We start from the raw sequence: 19,950 nt of genomic DNA, 5'->3' as shown, positions 1-19,950 counted from the left end.
CCCTGCATTTTTGTCTCATACTGTACACATTTGCAGCTCACTGCACAACACTGATTAAACTTTAAGCTGCTGAAGCAGACTGTCGTTCTTACAGATAAAACTTTGTCAGGAGATTTGATCTTCAAAAGTCAGAAAACTTAAAACATCGGAAGTCACAGTATATCTAATGAGTTGATAGCTATATTAGGGCGAAAGGTTTCCAAAACCTTTAACGTGAAGGAGACATTTTTTACTCTTTGACCAAGTCAGGTGAGGGCTTCATTTGATACAGAGGATCTCTGACTCCTTTCAAGTCTGACTGACTGGCCTGTCTGTACCTGTCCTAAACTGGTTTAACTCCTACCTCTCTGGCAGGAAGTCTTTGTGGCTGTAAATGACTGTTAATCTTAAATAATCTGGTATAACCAGCAGGTTTATAATCTGATAAAACATATATATATGATTTATATATATTTATTAGATTTATATATGATGTAAACGCTTTTACATTTCCCTTTTGCAACTTAATCAGGACACATGCCACATTTTTAAAAACATGTGTCCAGGTATTATGTAACTTTATGTTGCTGCATCTCTTGCTGAGTCAACTGATGTCATTTAAAGTTAAGCAAGTGAGCTCATTCTTCTTCCTGGTGATAATACTTTGACAAAGCCTTTTTTTTTGCTGTATCACAGAGATGGCTCTGTTGACAGTGGTTGTAGTGATTTGAATCCACCCACTGATGAAGACGGTGTGGTGTGGTGGAAAGCTCCAGAAAAAAAACTTGTTTCAGTCTCAGCCAGGATAAAACAGATGTGCTGGGTTGCCCAAAGAGAACATGAAAAAGTACATTTAGAAAGATTTAGCCGCAGAATCCAATGGTTGTGTTTAATTCTGAAGTTCACCTCATATCTGGGCTTTTACTGGAAATGTCAAAGGCCCTTTCCACCTCACAGTAACTCGGACAGAAAGCGTGTCTTTTTTAGCATCAGCAGATTTGACTAAATGTCATGTACTCTAACCAGGTGTCTCCAGAAATACACCATGAATCATCACGCACCAGGAACTTGCTGCCCAAATGCTGACAAGCAGCAGAAAGACAACAGCATGACATCTACACCACTTACAATGGTTTCTTGTTAGTTTTGCAAAATGATTTTAATATTATTTTACTAGAGTGTTCAAGGCTACATGTCTAAAAGCAAGGGACTGTGGGATTATCAGAGAAAGTGTTTTCATATTCAGGGATTCACTTAAATGAAAAGTGGTAAGCCACTTGAATGTAAAGGTAAGCATACAAATACATCTTACTCATACATAACAATATACGGTTTGCACTGTAGCATTCAAACCAAACTATAGCCACTACATTCACATTTTTTTTACGTGGATATTACTTGTTTGTTCATTTACATGTGGAGTATTTTATTTTAGCATTTTGGAATGAACTCTGTATAGTTTTAATTGGTTTTTATTTGAAATAATTTTGTGTCAGTCACTCTGCACTCACTTGTAAGTTTAATTTAATCTCATTCATTGACTGACTGATTAACTGACTGACAGAAGTGGACAATTACTGTATATTTACTTTAATTACTTTAATTTATACTTTTACTTCAATACATGTCTGAGTGAAATGTTGCACTTTTACAACATTTATGTGCAGTTATTATCTGATTCTTTGCAACTGCATTTAAGAAAACATGAAACAGAAACATGACATGGTTATACAATTTTACACACTGCTACAGACAGAGCTATGAAACAGTTTAGAAGTACACCCTGTTGCTCATCTATAGCAGGCCTACCTATCATTTTTGATACTTCAGCACAGCCATTTTTTTTTTTTACTTCTTGGAATATATTTACATACTACTTTTCATATAATTAAATAACATTATTAATTATCATATTACTTTTGATAATATTTTGCTGTAATATAATTTGAAAGAGTTTTAAACAACTGTCTACAGCATACAGCTGAAATGATGTCATATAACTGATCAGATGATTGATAGAAAGTTAGTTTTGATGATAACTTCAAGTCAAAATTCCTGAATATCACTGGTTCCCGCTGCTCAAACATGAATATTTGTTGGTTTTTTCAGTCTTCAGTCATAGTTAATTGAGGTTTTCACCATTTCCTGACACTGTGTGTAACAAAACAATTAATCAGAAAAATAATCTGCAGAATCATGAAAATAATCTGCATCACTACAACTACAGGTACTAAAACGAAATAACTAACTACCAGCTGTAGCAAAAGGCAGTCTTGTTGACAATCTTGCACATTACTCCATGCGATTGTTTCAGGAAGTAAAAACAGGGACGTGATATGTATCCTGCTGAGGCCTCTGTGGGTCCCCGGACCACATTTTGGATACCACCGGCACAGATAAAACGGCGCAGAGTTCAACGAGGCCATGCAGAATAAGCACGTATAGAAACACTGCAGGATTTTTTTCAATGGGACGGCTGACAGCCTACTACTCCTCCTATGAGTGCGGCTCATAAATGGGTCGGCGTTAGGACCCGGGAGAGCAGGCTGCCACAGAGGCATTGCAGACTGCGCGTTTGGGAGGTGTAGTGGAAGAAAGGCAAGAGAAACGGAGTAAATGAGAGCACTTTTGTCCAGATTGTTGAAGGACTTATCAACTTAATATACCGCCGAAACAGCTCCCTATAATGAGACGGACACATTGTTGAATTCCTGTCCAGGTAAATGTCCGCGTTTCTTTCGCATGGTTAACTACAAGAGGTCGACAGCTAGACAGGGTAGGTCCCCATTGTACTTACATGGGATGCGGTTATTCTCACCCAAGCTGCCCTGCTAGGCCCCATATCCTTTCTATCGCTAAATGCAAACCTGAAATGAGGTACTTTCCTGACTTCACTTCGCTGTACAAGTTTTTTTTGGCAGTTAAGTCAAGGGCTTATAAACGCCCTGTGGTGAATTACAACGCGTTGATGTTTTTCCACAAACAACAGTGCGTCTCTCTGTAGATGTTAACCATTCATTTTTTGACAATGAGCACTTTTGAGACACAGCCCTCAGGCCAAAACATCTGCAGTCATGTTACTTTGAACGCCTCATCTCTACGAGAAAGTTATTTTTGCTTATACTTTACGGCCCGGGAGGTAAATGAAAACAAATGAGCTCAACAAGAGAGCAGTCCATTCATTGTTATGAAGAACCACTGCGTTTGTTTACTGAATTGACTGAGGCGTTAATCACCAGGCAATCATTTAACGTTTAGTCACCGGCTTTGCTAGCCTGTTGCTGCTCTCCTGCAACACTGTTGCATCCGCATACAGAGATATAAAGTAGTACATCTTTGTTGTGACTTGTTGTCCACCTGTATTGGCTCTCAAAATGGGGTCCCACTACACCCTTTGATCCACAATATATGAGCAGCAGGGAGGTCATTAGAAAAAAAAAAGCCATAATAGTGTTATTGTCTTATTTTCCTGTCTAGTAATCAACACAATGAGATAATGCATGTGGGTTACTGTTTTTGTGATAGGTTTCACTCTCCTTACTGTGATCATCCCACCTACAGTGATGACAGTTATGCATGTGTTTACAAAATCATGTTAACTACAGGGGTTCTTGTCAAGTGGGTTTGCTTTTTTTGTAGGGATATTATCAAATGGGTGTCCCTGTTGTGAAGTGATGGGAGTCCACATGAAAAAGTTCGTCAGCTGCACAGGTTTCATGGCTGTAAAGGATTTAATGTCCAGCTTCAGATAAACCTCATAGTACTTATGTAATTGTCTGTCTGTCGCCTTCTCCCAGAGGCCACATATGCATGTACAGTATGGAGAGAAAACATTGTCCCCGGGCGTGTTGTACCCGTTACGTGTTTGCTATCAAAATGTTTTTATCGGTCATGAGACTACGTCTGTCCAGTGTGTGTACGCAGGGGGACTTGGCATGTGACCTGGGGAAGACGTAACAAGCTGGTGTAATGATGCAGCCAGTGACTGCTTGGCTGTCCTTGTTGTATTTAGAAAATACCAGTCACCTCCCACCCAATCCCCTCACAGCCTCGTTGACGCAAATGTGCCACCAGTTGCATGCAGAATCTGAGGAATGTTGTTTGAAATTTTGTCCTGGTACACAGGCAGACTTATGGCCTCTGCCTGTGCTACAGGAGTTCAGATGTATTGTCTCAGAAAAGCACACGCGTCTGATGATGGCAGCCCTGTCAGCATCGCATTACTGTTCTGCTCTCGGTCTGTGTCACAAAACTGAGAACACTCTTTCACTTAATCCATCTTGTTTGCTGGTTTCTCACATTAACGAACAAGTGATTTCATTTTGAAACAATCTAAAGAGACCGGGACTTGAAAATCTTACTCTGTGTGTTGTAAAGCACAGAATGCGTTTGTTGCGACTGGTATGTATTTGAATAAGTCCAGCTTTGTGATACATCTTTAATTTAGTTCCTGGCTTGTCTGAACAGCATGAAAACGAATACATTAACATGAGTCATAGAGGGGTTTCTGTTCGTGTCATCATGGGATTAAAGCAGCAAACCTCCTTAGCTTTCAAGGTTACACTAGCTGTGGTGTGGTATTCAGCTACACCTACTCACAATATTCTTATCACTAGTGATGTGTTTTCAGGGAACTTGAAAGAGGAACTTGGCACTATGTAGTAGATCACACTCGTACTAGTTCCATTGTCTCATTAGGACACAAACCAAGTGTCGCTTTAGGGATTGTTTTCCAGCAGCAGGTGAGCATGTTAGACGTTCTCATTTCTTTGAATCGTGTTAAATATTTGAGTGTAATGTTCTACCTTTGTAAACCTAAGCCAGCTGCTGACAGAGTTGTTTACCCGAGCGCCCGCAGAAAATAGAGCAAAAACAGTCTTGTATCTATCGATCTGTGATGAAGGAAGTAGTGTGGTGATGTCGGCCTGATTTTCTGCTTCCTGCCATAAACACTTTGGGACTGTCCTGTCTGGCCCAGTGACAGGCTCAGTGTGTGGCATCTTTGCTGCACGACACTGATTTGCATTGAATGAGGTGGCCCCCAGAGCTGGAGCCAGAAAGATGAATGATTGACAGTGGCACTGACAGCAGGGCGGGCAGGCGGGCAGGCAGGCGGGCAGGCAGGCGGGCAGGCAGGCGGGCAGGCAGGCGGGTAGGCAGGTGGGCAAGCAGGCAGGCGGGCAGGCAGGCGGGCAGGCGGGCAGGCAGGCAGGCAGGCAGGCAGTGGCCCAGAGGCCTGAGGACCATGTGACCCGCTGTCAGGGTACTGGGTTCATTCAGTGGCTGCTGGCTGCAGCGCTGGCAGCAGCCCAGCTTTTCCACACAGGCCGCAGTAGCAACAGGTCGCTCCCATTAAAACAGCAGCGCTCTGTTGTGGCTCCAGAGCCGGTCTTGTGCATGTGTTGCTTTTTTGGCTGTGGTGTGTGCGCTCCAGTTTGTTTGTGTGATGTATCCCAATGTGTATATAATGTGTGCGTGCCTGTGTCACAGAGTACACACCAAGATGCCAAAGGGATCCAACGGTTTGTGTGATCCCTAGTTTGAATTGCACTCAGTGTGCTTTTTCAAATCCCTCTCCCAGGATCCGTCCAACATCGACTCTGTGACACAAGCACCACAACCCCAGTGCAATAAACAAAAACACTGAGCAAAAATAAACCCTGCTTTCATAAACTCACTTTTGCTCATTGATGGAAGTGAGCAGAATGGAAGTAAAAGGCGTGTTGATCGCACATTCACAGACAGATGTACTCCAGCCTGGGGCTGTACTGATATGACTCGTAGTCTGTCAATAGTCACATCCACTTCCTGTTGTTGTCCCCACCAGTAAGCTGGATGGGGCCACTCAAACAGAGCTCTCTTTTGATGGCTTTACTCTGACGGAGCAGCAGCAGGCAAATTGATTTCAGTCGATGGTCAGAGATTGCCTGGTGCAGTATGTGGCATTTGTGTGAATAAGCATGGCAATTGATCATTCTTCTGCTACTGCCCTGCACTCAAAGCTGTATTTATATCATAAAAAAGTACTGAATGAATCAAAAGGTCAAGTGTTTTGGTTATGATAGCCTGCATGATGGAATTCAGCCCCATTGGGTTCATCAGATGACTGTCAGTGCAGTTTTATCTCGTCATGTATCATGCATTTTGAGTTGAGTTTGAATAGGTAAGAGTGATGCTGTCGTTTGAGCTTTTACCCACATTTAGTTTTCGTTCTGCACTTTACTCATACTTCTCTCTGAAGACCCTCTCACACATTTACTTTATCTGAATGTGGCAGTTTGCTTCCACCACATGTCGGGTGTGAACAAAAACAGCAACACTCACAGATGCAGCACGCAATGGAACGGTTAACAGTGTGCCTTCTCATCACAGCATTTTTTCATTTTGTGACAGAAAAATCTCACCTTGAGGCCCATTTTTGTTGCTGTTCTGGAGTTTTTAATCATATCACATGATCTTCATCAGCAGATGGAGTTTGCTTTGTTGTTGGAAATGTAGAGAAAAAGAAAACATGTCACATTTTTTCAGTAGCCAGTGAATATTTTAATCAGTTGATCTAAAATCAATACAATCCTTTGATAGTAACAAAACATTCTCATCTCAAAGTCCTTTTAATAGCTCATCTGGAGCTTTTGATCATATCACATGATCTTCATCACAATCTGTATTGTTTTACAACATTTGAATCTCAGCTATATTATTTGCGATATTTATTTAAATAAAAAAAATACTGGCTGGTTACAGACATCCAGATAAAAGGGCTTTCTTATGTTTAAGTAAAATACAATTTTACACTTAGACAGAAGTATAAATGATAAATTAGTGCTTATGTACAGACAAATTAAATTTATTAAATAGATGACTTTGGTGACCAAATAATATTTAAAGTAAGAGGCAGTGATGTAAAATAGATACATAAATATAATTATAGAAAGGATGTCCAGATATTTACTAAACTTGTTTACTTTTTCTCAGCGTTATTCAGCAGCACAGGTTGGTGAGGTTTTATATTTGGAGGCAGAATATGGGGAAGTTAATAATCAATATCAAGATTGTAATTTGACTTGGCAGTGGAAGACTCAAATGACTCTATTCTGAACAGAGCGTCCAGTCTTGACATCCACTCTTGTTCAAGTGTTTGCCGAAACTAAAATCTGCAAGTGTGATAATGATCCCTGCCATCCCTCTCAGAAACTCATACACCTAGCACAGCACAAACAGAAACATCATACTCATCAAACCTGCAGAAATCCCTTTGATTTTAAAAGTTTGTGTCACCTATTTACAGGATACACAAGGTAAAAATCCAAGAAAAAGGATATAGATATGGGAGAATTTGGTAAATAGGAAATCAAAACCTTACCTTGGCTAAACCATAAACTGTGCAACTGTAAAATAAGTTTTAAAATCCATCATGTAGGCCTCCTGTATGAGAATTATTGGATGACATTATTTTCTAACTCACTGCTGTTCTAGTCATGAGTAGAAAAAAAACACCCAGTCTATCAGGAATGGTTGTGTTGTGTGCGAACAGCATGGAATTTTCCAATACGGGAGACTTCATTGTAAATGCCAAAAACCACGGCCTTACACAGATATTTGAACCTTGACGTGGTGCAGGTTCCACATGTGAAAGGGACTGCACTGTGGTTTTAGCATATACTCCACTAACTGGGCCATAAATCACAAGGATCTTCTCGATTCCGCTGCCTTTCCTCGACTATGTTGACCTGAGGGTTAATATTCAGACAAGTGGAAAAACTCTTTCACCTCAATACAGGGCTAATTTTTACTCTTCTTCAACTAATAGGTAACCACCATTGAGAAGACGGCCGTAAACCCCAGGACCCCGTCTCAAGGCTCCTGTGCAGGGCTGTGTGAAGGAAACTTGGGAAACAAAGCTGTGTCTCTTCCTGTGGGAAACCTGGATCCTCCACCCTGCCCACCAACATGACCAATGTGGTGATCGTCAAGGAGGGATGGCTGCATAAAAGAGGTACATAGATAAAGCCTTTGGTATAGAATTAGATTTCATATCTGTTGTACAGAGTCTCTTTTTTTGCACTTGAACATTTGCTTGTGCTCAACACCCACTGAAATAAGATAATTACTGTATGCATCTTTTTACTCACAAAATGTGCTATAGTGTTGTTTACATTTAAATGAAGACATAATACAGTCATCATCACCTCATGCACTATTATGTAATTATTTCAGAATCTCTTGTCGATATTAGTGAGTGTTTAAGTTGCAAACCAACTGTGCTTGGTGCATGTATTCAGGCAGTTTTCATGCTCTGTATTTTGGCTCTTAATTGGAGTACATTATAGTGATTCACATTTTTTGACTAATTGTTCAAATATTTCACAAATCCACATGACCTTCATTCCTGAGGGGCTTGGATTAGCAAGAGTTGACTGTAGTGTGCTCGTGGCAGATTTGTTGTCTAAAAGCTGCAGAAACGCCTGAACCCAATGACATAGGTCCAAGGTGATTGATCACCGGGTAAACCTATTTAAACAGGCAGTTTGCCAGATCTAATGTAAAGAGCCGTCCAGTTGCGGAGTCCCCAGTGGGCCCCATTTAGCTGCTCTGACAGTGCTGTGTGGCGTGGCGTGGCTCTGTATCGGGCGTGAGTCCTGTTGTTTGGACGAAGAGGCATTCCTCACATACCTGCTGGCTTTGAGCAGCTTTATGTGTGCATACTAACTCTGCCTTCAAACTGCGCCTGCCTCACGGAGACCACTCCACTGCCGCCTCCTCCACCACCGGGGGCAAAATAGGATAAGGAACTTCTCCAAAACCACTGAAGGCTCCGGGGGCCCAGTGCCAGAGAAGCAGGCTTTTACTGGAAGAGGGGAAACCAAGACTCTGACTCAGGGGATAAGGTGATGGGAGCAGGTCACTAGGAGAGTTCCTGGGACTCTAAGGGGAACTGAGTGCTGCTGTAGTGTGTTGGCCCTCACTCCCCCCTCCTCAAGGGCTGTGCTAACAGCATAACAGGCTGCTGTTTTAGGAAAGGGTCAGCCTGGTTCGACTCAGTCGGTCCTAGGCAGACACACCCTGGCCGTTCCACTGAGTGTAAGGTTAAAACGTTGGTTGCTGTTTGTGTTCTATCAGAAAAAAAGTTCTCAGTATTTCCTGTAGGATTTTTTTTCAGCAGGGAGGACATCAAACCAATGACAGCCAAGTTTAGGCCTGACATCATGTTCCTGACAGAATTAACTATAGCTGATACAATGTACCACCAGTGATGAATGTCATTTTAACCACTGAAAGCACCTCTCAGCACTGGCTAAGATTAGGACCTGCAGCTGAATGTTTTCTAAACTGCTTTGCTAATGGCTATTAGCATTAAAACTTAGCAAACCCGTGTATCTTTCCAACCTCAATGTACAAAACTCTGTCAGTTTCCGCTGCATCCTGTAAAGATTTCACTGTCACTTGCCAGTTTTCACTGGCTTTGCAGTGGGTTCGTTGCAGCGAAAAGTTGATTGAACCAAACAGGTCGTCTTTGAGCTCTGCAGGACTGCACTTCTGCAAAGTTATGTAACTGCAACTTTTCAAAAGATTCTGAAGCAATAATTAATAAATATAGTGATACAGCAGAAACACTGTTTCAAATTTAGAAAGTAGCAAACAAAAATTAAATATAGCTATTTAGAGCTTTATCGAATCCACAATCCAGGGTTTCTGAGAAGCATCTACGTCTACCTAGAAACCAACATTTATTTCATGAATTAGATTTGCGTTACCTGCCAGAGGCTTTAGAGACAAACTGTGTTACTGTGTCTATTTAGGGGGTGAAACTAGAATAGGAACATCCTTTCTTTGGAAGGGAACATGTAAAATTACATTTGTTTGGCACATAAAATGTCACTTCATTCTGAGTGTATACTCACAATTATTCTGGTTCTTGTTGTTATTATCACAAAGCCACAAAATTGGCATGTGTCCATGTTTCCACATCTTCCGCAGAGCTGATAAGAACAGAGGATGTTGATTGAAGGTCTGTGTAAAATATAACTAAAAGAGTAGTCAAATAGTGACTGTTAGAAAAACAGTCAGGTTGTGTGGCAGTACATGTACACACACACACACACACACACAGAGTGCTAGCAGTGACACCCTTCTAGTTGTGACACACACACACACATACACACACTAAACAAACAACCCTTCAGGAATAGTGAGTTGGCATGCTGTCGCAGCCCAGCAGCTGTGCCCTGTGAAATGTCACCCAGAGCCGCGGTGTTTTGATTGGAGGGCGTCCGCCTGCCTCCTTGACAGGAAGGCTTTTAGTGTCGCGTCACTGTCATGCAGTCTTTGCCCCAGAGTCACTGCACAGAAGGTGAACCTGCAGCAGCCCTGTCTCTGTGTCCATCACTTCAGCCTAGGCAGCCCCCACTCAACCACTATCATCCCATGATGCACCTTGAGTGGAGTGTGTGTGTGTGTGTGTGTGTGTGTGTGTGTGTGTGTGTGTGTGTGTGTGTGTGTGTGTGTGTGTGTGTGTGTGTGTGTGTGTGTGTGTGTGTGTGGTGGCGCCACCCAAGTGACTCAGATCACCATGTGGGCGTAATAATAAATGGCTTATACCGCTTCCAAGTGTGTTCAGCATGCTCATTACTCCCATGTGTGCACTCAAAACACTAATTTAATGTTGTACAAAGGATATACCCTCCATATTTCCATCAACATTGTGTGTGTGTGTTCCTTGGACACAGTCTAACACCAAACCGTGACTTAACAAAAGCAGGTACAGCTGAAGTGTTGCCTCATCTTCTAGTAATACCACATTTAATGGCTCTATTTTCCCGCGAGCGAGTCTCAGGCACAGAGCGCTGCGTCCCCGGTGCGTTACATCCATGCCACACACACTCGCTCTTTGACTCCTGTTTGATTAATCACGTTCAGCATGCACGTATAAACTCTGTGGAGGTTCCCGAAAGAAACCGGAGCAAGCATTGTGCCTCAGTACCCTGTAGAGCTAATCTGTCATTAGAGCCGCAGATTCTTGGCCTCGGAGTGCTGTGTACATTTGTTCCAGACAGACTGCACTCAGTGAAATGATCTCATTCTGAAGGACACACCTTGATACTTTCTCCTTAAGCCTCACGCTGCGGTTATGTGTCTGGCTTGTGGACACTGCCGGGGATGTGTTGTTATGACTGTTATCTCGGTTATCTGTTTTGGAAGGACAGTTTTGGAATGCAAGACGAAGCAGCTGAGCAGGACGGGAGCGGTGTATGTGTGCGTCTGGACATGCATATGCAAATGTGTGAGTGTATGGACAGTGTGAAGCATATTTAATCAGAAGTTACACTGCCAGCAGGACATTACCCAGTGCCCTTAGGCGCAGACGGCATCACAGCACAGCCTTGCAAAAACACTGTAACTTTGTTGTTACTATCATAACCAGTTGTTATATGTCCCCAAATGATACTTCCCTTTTAGATCCTTCAGAGTGCACCCACACACTTTGAATGTGCCTACGGCCTCTAGTGGCCACAGAGACCGAGTAGCATGTTATTTCTTTTTGCAAGTGTGTTTTTCCAAAGTTTCCATCAAAGCCAGAGCATCATCAGACATCAAAGAGGCAGATTGTGGGTTCCCTAGTTTCCAGGGAAGCGCTGCGGCCAAGAACCCAGTGAAGCTCAACAGAACAGCGCTCGCTTGTCCTCCCCTCTTCCCTGGCCCTTGTTTGTTTGACTCATTTGCTCCCTGACAAGTATAAAGAGCCGGCCCCCTCGTTAGGCTAACGAAGGCCGCAACAACTGTTGGATTTGGGTAGCACGCTCAGCTGGCTCCGACTCATGAGAGGAGGCATGGGGTGAGGGAGAGGGAGGGACAGCAGAGAACACACCAGTAGAGATAGCGAGGGAAAGATGAAGGGACAGACAGACAGGGAGAGACAGAAGTTGAGCAGTGTCTTTGTGATGTTCCCAGAACATTGCTCAGTGACCCAGTCGGCCTCAGCAGAGTGGATGGATGCTGTGTGCGACGTGCCACACAGACCCTCTCGTGGTTTGGTTTGGAGCGCATGAGCTGATTTGCTCCTTCGCTGGTCATGTGGCTGAAGGACACCCATGAGCTGCTCCTCCAAGCGAGACCTTGTTGGTGGTCCAGGAGAGTGCATGAGAGTGGGATCGGGAGGGGGGGGCATGCGTGGGTGCTGTGAAACACCAGGCACAGTAGTCAGTGTAAATGAAACTTCTTTTGTTTTCTCATCTTTTTGAATATCTGTTGCTTCGTGCATCTGGTGAACAGGCCTCCGACAACTCAGCCAACATTTTCCACGTTTGTATTCGTTTTTCTCTGTACGAGCTCAGTGAGGGAATGTGCTGTTTCCTGCTCTTCAAAGGAGCAGACCCACCTGATTAAAAATGTCTCATGATGCTGCAATGCTGACTGTCTCAGGGCTTCAGGACTTTGACTTGCTGCCAGCTCTGCTGCTGGGCTCGCCCAGGCTCCTACACATCCCCTTATTATGGCTGTCATTGGCCACACACTGCTGCAATACACACACACACACACACACACACATATACACACATATACACACAAACACATACAGATGTATTGCATACTGCAGAACTGGAGCAATAGCTCATCCCATTTGCAGCTACATTGTCAGGCATTTTCACAAAATCAGTCACAAGTGCACGTAAAATGACCGAATCCTTTTCACATGAACCCCAAAATGTTTCTCTTTTTTTCTTTAAATTTGTGGATAGTGTTACAGTCATTAGAAACAAAGTTATGCAGTGCTTTAATAGTTTAAGTACTGTGTGTTAGATATTTAAGAGTCATACTTTCTCTGTTTAAGTCAAAGTTAAAGAAAGCTTTCTATCCTCTGCACATTTTTAACTGATAAACATTAAATTACTAACATCCAAGTATTAAAAAGTAACAAATACTACAACTTATAAAACTCCATTTAGCTGATGTTTCATCAGCAATTTACAGATTAATGTAGTGGAATGATTTTGATGGTTTATTCCACACTTCTCAATTTAAAAGCACATTATGAGCTTTTTTTAAAAAGTATAAAGTCAAACAATTAAAGAGCAAGAATAATATTTGAATGTTTTATCTAGATATATAATGTGTGATATGTATTAAACTCAGAGCTTATAAAAAGGAACATAAAAGAGATCAGGTAAAGGCATGTTAGGATTTAATCATTTCAAAACAAATCAAAAAGGTGAGTGGAAAGGTTCAAAGCTTGAGCTTCTACACGATATTCACTATAAGAACCAGTGAACAATCAGACTTTGAGATAAAATGGATTTTTGTAGAGGGGGAAACTGTGCAATATAACTGTAAGTGATTACAGGTAATTTGGTAGTTTGACTGGAGCTAACAGATGTTAGCAAGTTAGTTTTTTGCACATAACTTTACAACAGATAACCCCAACTTTGGTGGTTAAATACTCAGCCACAACCAAACAGCAGTGCAAGTTATGGTGCCAGACAGCTCTGGGAGCGGAGCCCCTGTAGGCAGGGTCCAGCAGCAGAGGGTGTCACACCGGGAAGCCAGGGCTCTGGCCGGGTGTCTGGCCGTCAGCGCAGACCCCCTGCTCTGGGTAATGGGAAGCAGTCTTCCTGCTAAATGTGGTGGAGAGAAGTAAATTACTGGGGTGCAGCTGTCGGCAGGCAGGCTGGCTGGCAGAGTTGGTGGGGGGGGGGGGGGGTGCAGGAGGCTGAGGGAGGTGGCACCTTCACCACTTGCCTCCTCTCACTGCAGGCCCGCTGTGTGCTTACTTTGCTGTGCAGAGTCCGCCTGCTCGCCACAACTGTGGTGCTCGGCACTCTCTGTTACTCTCCTCCCTTCCTTCCCTCTGTCGCTTCTTTGCTGTCCTCATCTGTCTGTGTTGCCTCTCCTTTTCTTCCATTCTTACTCCCACAATCTTCACCCCCCCCCCCCCGATCATCCCCTGCTTCCAGCACACGCTCCCCACCCACCACCCTGTTGCTAGGATAATGACCCTGCTGACAACTGAGACCCATGGCGGAAGCGGCTATGGACCAGCGAAAAGCTCCCAGTCTCCGACATCAATCACATCACTGGCACCTCTCGCCAGTTTAGGGAGGGCAGGGAGACGGGGAGATGAAGGGGATGCTCAGCTGTCTGCAGACTGAGAGTTGACTCTGTGCTCAGACATGTGTTACATCCTCCACATCAGCCTCCTCTGATACTCAGAGCATATTTTACTATTTATTCAGAGTCACTATAGAAAGTTTTATCATACTTTTAGGAGGAAGTTGGTCTCTGCAATTTTTAACAGCTGGAGCCCCCCCCCCCCCCAGAGAAAAAGGATCCTCTGCAGTTTATTCTTTGCTTGTTTCAGGGTGTTAGATCTTACACTGGTCATTGAGAGTTCATTGGCACTAATTTGCTCTAAATAATGTGTGTTTATTTGTTTGCCATGCAGTAACCCAGTTAACTAATCCATGGACTGCTTGTTTACCCAGGGAGAGGGGGCAAATCTCAGCCCCAGTGTGGCAGGGGGGAACTTCCCACAGTGTCTCTATGGTAATCAGCAGGTGTCACTCACCACGGAGAAGAAGTGAGGGCTTTCTTATGAGCGTGAGAAAGAGGGGCAGCCTCCATCGCACCCCCCCATCCCCCTTGCCTTTTTTTTTTCCTGTTGGGGTAGCAGCAGCAACCGCAGTGACAGAGAGAAAGAGAGAGGGATAAGGGCAAGAGACAGAGAGGGCTACATTGGAGGCCAGGGTGGCCCTTCCCCGCAACCTGTTGATGCTGCTGCCAAAGCCCTGGCAATGGAGACCCCCATCCAGCTGCATGGGAGAAAGAGGGGCCAACAAAAGTGGTTTGGAGGTGGAGGGGGCCAGGAAGACATAAAGAGAAAAGCAAGAAAGTGAAGGAGCCTAAACTCCTGGACAGTTTAGGATGGCATGTGAGGCTGATGCTGCCTTATATGGTCACAGCAAGAGGGGCAAGTGGGTAGATGGGTGTCTGGGCAGCACGGGAAGCCCTGCACAGAGCTCCACGGTTCAAGACCAGAGGATGGTGTGGGGCGGAGTTTGTGGTTGCTGGGGCTCAGTGGTGACCCCTGCATCAGGGAGCCCCCTCTCCTCTGGAGCGGGCGGCCCGTGGCTCATTGAGATGCAGGGCACAGGGTGGCAGGCCACAGCTGCAGCCTACAGGCAGAACCCGGCAGAAAAGGGCCGAAGGGATGGCGGGGGCGGCTGAGGAAAAACCAACAAAAGGCGCAGCCCCCTCCCCCCTTCTCCCTCGCTTTGGAGTTCTAATTCCCTAATCCTCAACCTCCGCCTACCCCCCCCTCATCCGATTCTCACCACTCAAACACACACACATGCACAGTTCATGCAGTTACCACTGGCTCCCTTCCTCTCATCCCCAAGCTATGAATGGGCAGACGGGGACAAAACCCAACAGCAGCCCCCGCAGGAAGTCCAACCACTGGGTGTGGGCACTGAGAGGCGCATTTTGTCTGACCCTCCATTGGTTCCTCTCGCTGTGTGTGTGTGTGTGTGTGTTTGCACATTCATTCACCCACTTGCAATATGAGTGTGTATGTGTGTGTATGGTTTATATGGTGCCAGATGACTAAGTTGGACCTCCTCTTTTAAGATTATTGTTTTGAAAATGTTATTAAAACTCTTCAAAGTAAAGGAAGACGGGATATAAAGAAGGGGGAGATAGGGATGACATGCAACAGAGCTGTTAGTTTGGACACATTGTTAGGACGCAGTGGCCTCTCTACTGGGGGCCGCATGATGAATGCTGCATGATGTGTCTTATTAAAAGCCAACAAGCCACAGCAGCTGGGACCTCAACATTCCTGTCGTTGTCACGTAGAGACGGACAGAACAGGACGCTCCTCGGAAACGGCCACTAACCTCTGTCACTCTCTGTCCTCTCTTTTTCTCTTTTTCTCTCTCTCCTCCGTCTAAAGCCTTCCACATTTTTCCTTTTTTTTATTTTTTTTTATTGACCCCTCAATGAGCCTGCCTCACCAGCCCTTACTGTTAAAACCTCTTAAACCAGTGGCTTCAGTTACAAAGAGGAAGCACTGATATAATTTGTGATTCCTGTTTTTCTCAGGAGTGAGGTAAAACTTTTAGCTGCACACACATCAGACCAGCACCTAGAATATAAAGACCTGTTAAAAAGATGTTTCAGAGATGCCTCTCAATAAAAATTTATCTCTGTGGGGTTATCAGGGCTCATGATTTGTCTCACACACACACACACACACACACACACACACACACACACACACACACACACACACACACACACACACACACACACACACGCATAAGCAAACAAGACGAGTGCTCCACTGTGTACAGCTGTGGCTGAACCTGTTCTCTCCCCGGTGCCTTTATTGTGTGTGTGTGTGTGTGTGTGTGTGTGTGTGTGTGTGTGTGTGTGTGTGTGTGTGTGTGTGTGTGTGTGTGTGTGTGTGTGTTTTCAGGGTATAGAGGGCGTGTTGGTGGCTGTCCACACACCGGGCCATGCAGCATTTGGCAAATAAAGATGAATTCTGTTGTGTTTGGCAGCGGTTCTCCGTTCATTATTTTCCACTTTGCCCAGCGCGCATCCCAGACCTCAGCAGCTGCTTGTCATGTAAAGACACTCTATCAGGCCCTGACAGCTCCTCCCACACACACGCACACAGGCACAAACACACAGTAAACTGAGTACGCATGGCTCATACACACTTCACTTGCGCTCACACCCCCCACTCGCACTCCTACATATGTGGGGAACATATGTAGTGATCTGTCTCACTACCACTGCACTCAGCACAACTCTTTGCACACTGTGTAGCCTTCTCATCCCCTCTGGTCCTCTCATCTCTCATCTGGTGTCAGATCAGTCCTCCTATTCGGCCGTTCCTTCCCCTAAATTGGTTGAGTTGAGTCACATGTCTGCTGTCACACTTTACATTTATTAGAAAAGCTTTGACTCAGGGACACAGATCATTTGGCGGACTTCCCTCACAGCACAGTGTGTCTCCGTTACATTCAGACCTGACACTTGAGGCAGGTTTTTTATCTTATCTCGGTTGTGGTCAGTCTGTCTGTTGGCTAGTTTCCTGTTTTGGAGAGCAGTTTGACATCAAAAGGGTTTAGTTTACTGGAACACTGTGATGATGAACTGACTTAAAAGCAGAAGGCTCTCCTGTGTTGTTATGAGGCCCATTGTCCTTTGTCAGCAGTCTGCACTGTGTTTCTCACTGTACACAGGATACGTTTGGGGTCTATTCTCCAAAGCATTATAAAACATTTAAAGCTATTATAAAGTTTTAAATGATATTAACTGAGCAGATTTGGTCTCAATTTCTTTTGCTGGTCCATGTTACAGCTGCATAGAACTCCTCGTGCATGATTACCATAGTAATATAATTCTGTGCCCACATTTAATCTACTATCTGTTTGAGTCAACAATAAAAAATAAAAAAAAAAAACAAAAAAAAAAACAGAAAGCACAGCTGTCAGTTTCGCTCTCTCATCCTGTCACTGCTTACGAAACACCTCGGTGTGGAAAGTAGAACAGAATAACAGTAGAAGAAGAGGAAACTGGTGTAAATGGGAAGCTGACAAGGGTCATCTTTGTTGTTTACTCTCCGAGCGCAGACTGTTTGCGGGGGGTTGCGCTGCAGATCGGTGGAGACACACAATCACACAGACAACCGGATATAGCTGCTTCCACTGTTTGTCATGTGACCAGGTTTGTGGTCGCAGACGAGGAAGTTGCAGTGTCCTCCTGTCTAGAAAGAGCATGCACTAGTCAAGGATGTATGTTGCAGATGTGGAGTTACATTTCTGTGGCAGCCTTTTTTTTAATTTTTTTATTTCTTACTGTCAAAGATGTGCGTCAATGTCGAAAAACAAAACACGACAAAAGCCACATTAAAAAATGTTGTTTTTTTTTTTTCACCTGTGAAAACTGTGTTGTTGATTTTTTTTCCAGTTTTTTTGCAGTCACATTATCACAGTAGCTGTTTCATGAATATCAGGAGAGGTTTGAACCCCTAGCGTCACATTCCTGTTTACTTCACTTTGTATGACCAATCTCCAGTGACTCATCATCCCCTCTACATCACACTGTCATTATTTAAATACAGTGACAGTTGTTAAGAATCCAGAGACTGGGAATGGTGAGCTGGCATTGTCATCCCCGTGAGGTCCGTGTGATAGAGGCCACCTCAGTGTGGGAGAATGTCCACCAGCACAGGATGCCTCATGCCATGTGCTGCTGCGTCACAAATGACCACCCATGCTCCTTCTGTGCGTCACCGGAGCTGGCAGGAGAAGCTCAGAGCCTCCCAAACTAGATGTTGATGTAATCTGTTACACACAAACACCTTTCAATGCCTACCACAGGCAGTGTTCGCACACGCACAGGCACATGCATGCACGCGTACACATAAACACCTGTCTCTGGACATCAGGATCTGCTGTATTGTACGTAAGGTCTTTACTCAGTCTGGAAGTGATTTGCCGCATTCCTGCTGCCAAACTAAAACTTCTAAACTGAAAGTTTAGTCTCCACCGGCGAGACGAGCATGTACGTTGAGCCCTTCGTCTGGTGTCATGGTGTCAGGTAGGGGTGCTCATTATGCTGTCTCTGCGGTGTGAACATACTGTCCTCAGTGTGGGCTGGCATGGACTATAGCAGGGGGATATGGGTCAGCCAAAACCTGACCACAGAGCGAGGCACCAGCTGGGGCCCAGCTGAGGAAAACATGGCTCGGCGTGGAGGCCCAGGAGACTTTGAGAAAGATTTAGGCAACCTGTCTTTGTGTTGTGCTTAATTCCCACCTGATACTTGTTGTATGACTACATGTGCTCTTTTGTGCTTTGATTATTTTGGTTTTATGCTTAACCATAACTGCAAGCGCCGTTATGCTGAACAAAGGAAGTCTGGTTCTCTTGAAGTCGTGTGATAAATATCACCACAGATGTGGGTTCTCTGGAGACGAGCGGGCACGTGTGGGTGACTGATGTGGAAGTTGATTGGTGAGGCTCGTAGTTTAAAGCAGACAAACGACTCATCACCTTAATTGTGCTCCATTGAAACAGGCATGAGGGAAATCCACCAAACGGATTCCTGCCAGTGTGTGTTTCAATCAGGGCAGCACATCCAGTACGGGCGGCTTTGTTGGAAGGCAATCTGACGACTGACAAAGTCGAGCTAATTTCTAAATGAGCTACGTTTGGTGTGAAAACACTTACTCTGCAGAAACCGAGATGAAAAATCTCCTCCAGTGCCATGATGAAAAACGCAATAACATATTGGACATCTGCTGTGGATTGAAGACTAAAGTATGTTGTGCTCTGGGGCAGATGTTTCCTCTAGTGCCGTGATTGGTGCCAGCACCTTGCCAGTCACAGTAAATCAGGTGTTTCTACACTTTGGTGTTTGCTTTGGGTTTAATGGCTTGATGCTCTGCAGGAACGTGGTGTACAGACAGCCTGTTTTACAAGGCGTCATCCTGCTGTACTTTGCCACAATAACAGAGCTTTTCTTAAGTGTCCTTTTCCTTTCCTTTCCTCGCCTTTCATCTATACCGAGAAAAGCCATATGGAGGATGTCCTATTAGAGTTCACTGCTCATGTCATCACTGTCTGAAAAAATGTGGAGAAGAAGCGGGAAGAGGAAGTTCATAGTTTTGAGGTGTCAGGAGTGACAAATTTTGAAAAGTGATATTCAGCCAATATTGTAAAATCTTGATATGCCTTTAAATATTTCATTGGACCATAAAGCCATTACTAGCTGCTGTTTGGTCTGTTTCTGTCTCAGACTGATCTGTTATCAGTTTCATCAGTCAGAAGTGAGTGTTTGAAGGAGGGTAACAGAAGCTCATATTGACAGATCTCCTACCTCTTCCCTACAGACACACACCCACACCCGCCACACTTCTGTGTTAGAGGAAATGGGGCAATTAAGGACAGCTTGCTACGGCTC

The 19,950-nt window shown here is 44.3% G+C and overlaps 1 protein-coding gene across 1 annotated transcript in view; it reads left to right on the top strand.

Moving 5' to 3' along the window:
• Positions 1-2,403: 2,403 nt before the first annotated feature.
• akt1 (v-akt murine thymoma viral oncogene homolog 1) overlaps positions 2,404-19,950 on the top strand; it is a 31,623-nt gene continuing 14,076 nt past the window's right edge. The window contains exons 1-2 of the mRNA XM_071498144.1: positions 2,404-2,698; positions 7,790-7,975. Coding sequence (XP_071354245.1) covers positions 7,930-7,975 — 46 coding nt within the window. The 5' untranslated portion in view covers positions 2,404-2,698; positions 7,790-7,929. The remainder of the gene's footprint in view (positions 2,699-7,789; positions 7,976-19,950) is intronic.

Source organism: Trachinotus anak, unplaced genomic scaffold (assembly GCF_046630095.1).
Source record: "Trachinotus anak isolate AG129_WGS33_773 ecotype Australia unplaced genomic scaffold, CSIRO_AGI_Tana_v1 ptg000015l, whole genome shotgun sequence".
Classification (NCBI taxonomy): domain Eukaryota; kingdom Metazoa; phylum Chordata; class Actinopteri; order Carangiformes; family Carangidae; genus Trachinotus; species Trachinotus anak.
Note: the sequence above shows the minus strand (reverse complement) of the source record. Positions and strands in the feature narration are given on the sequence as shown.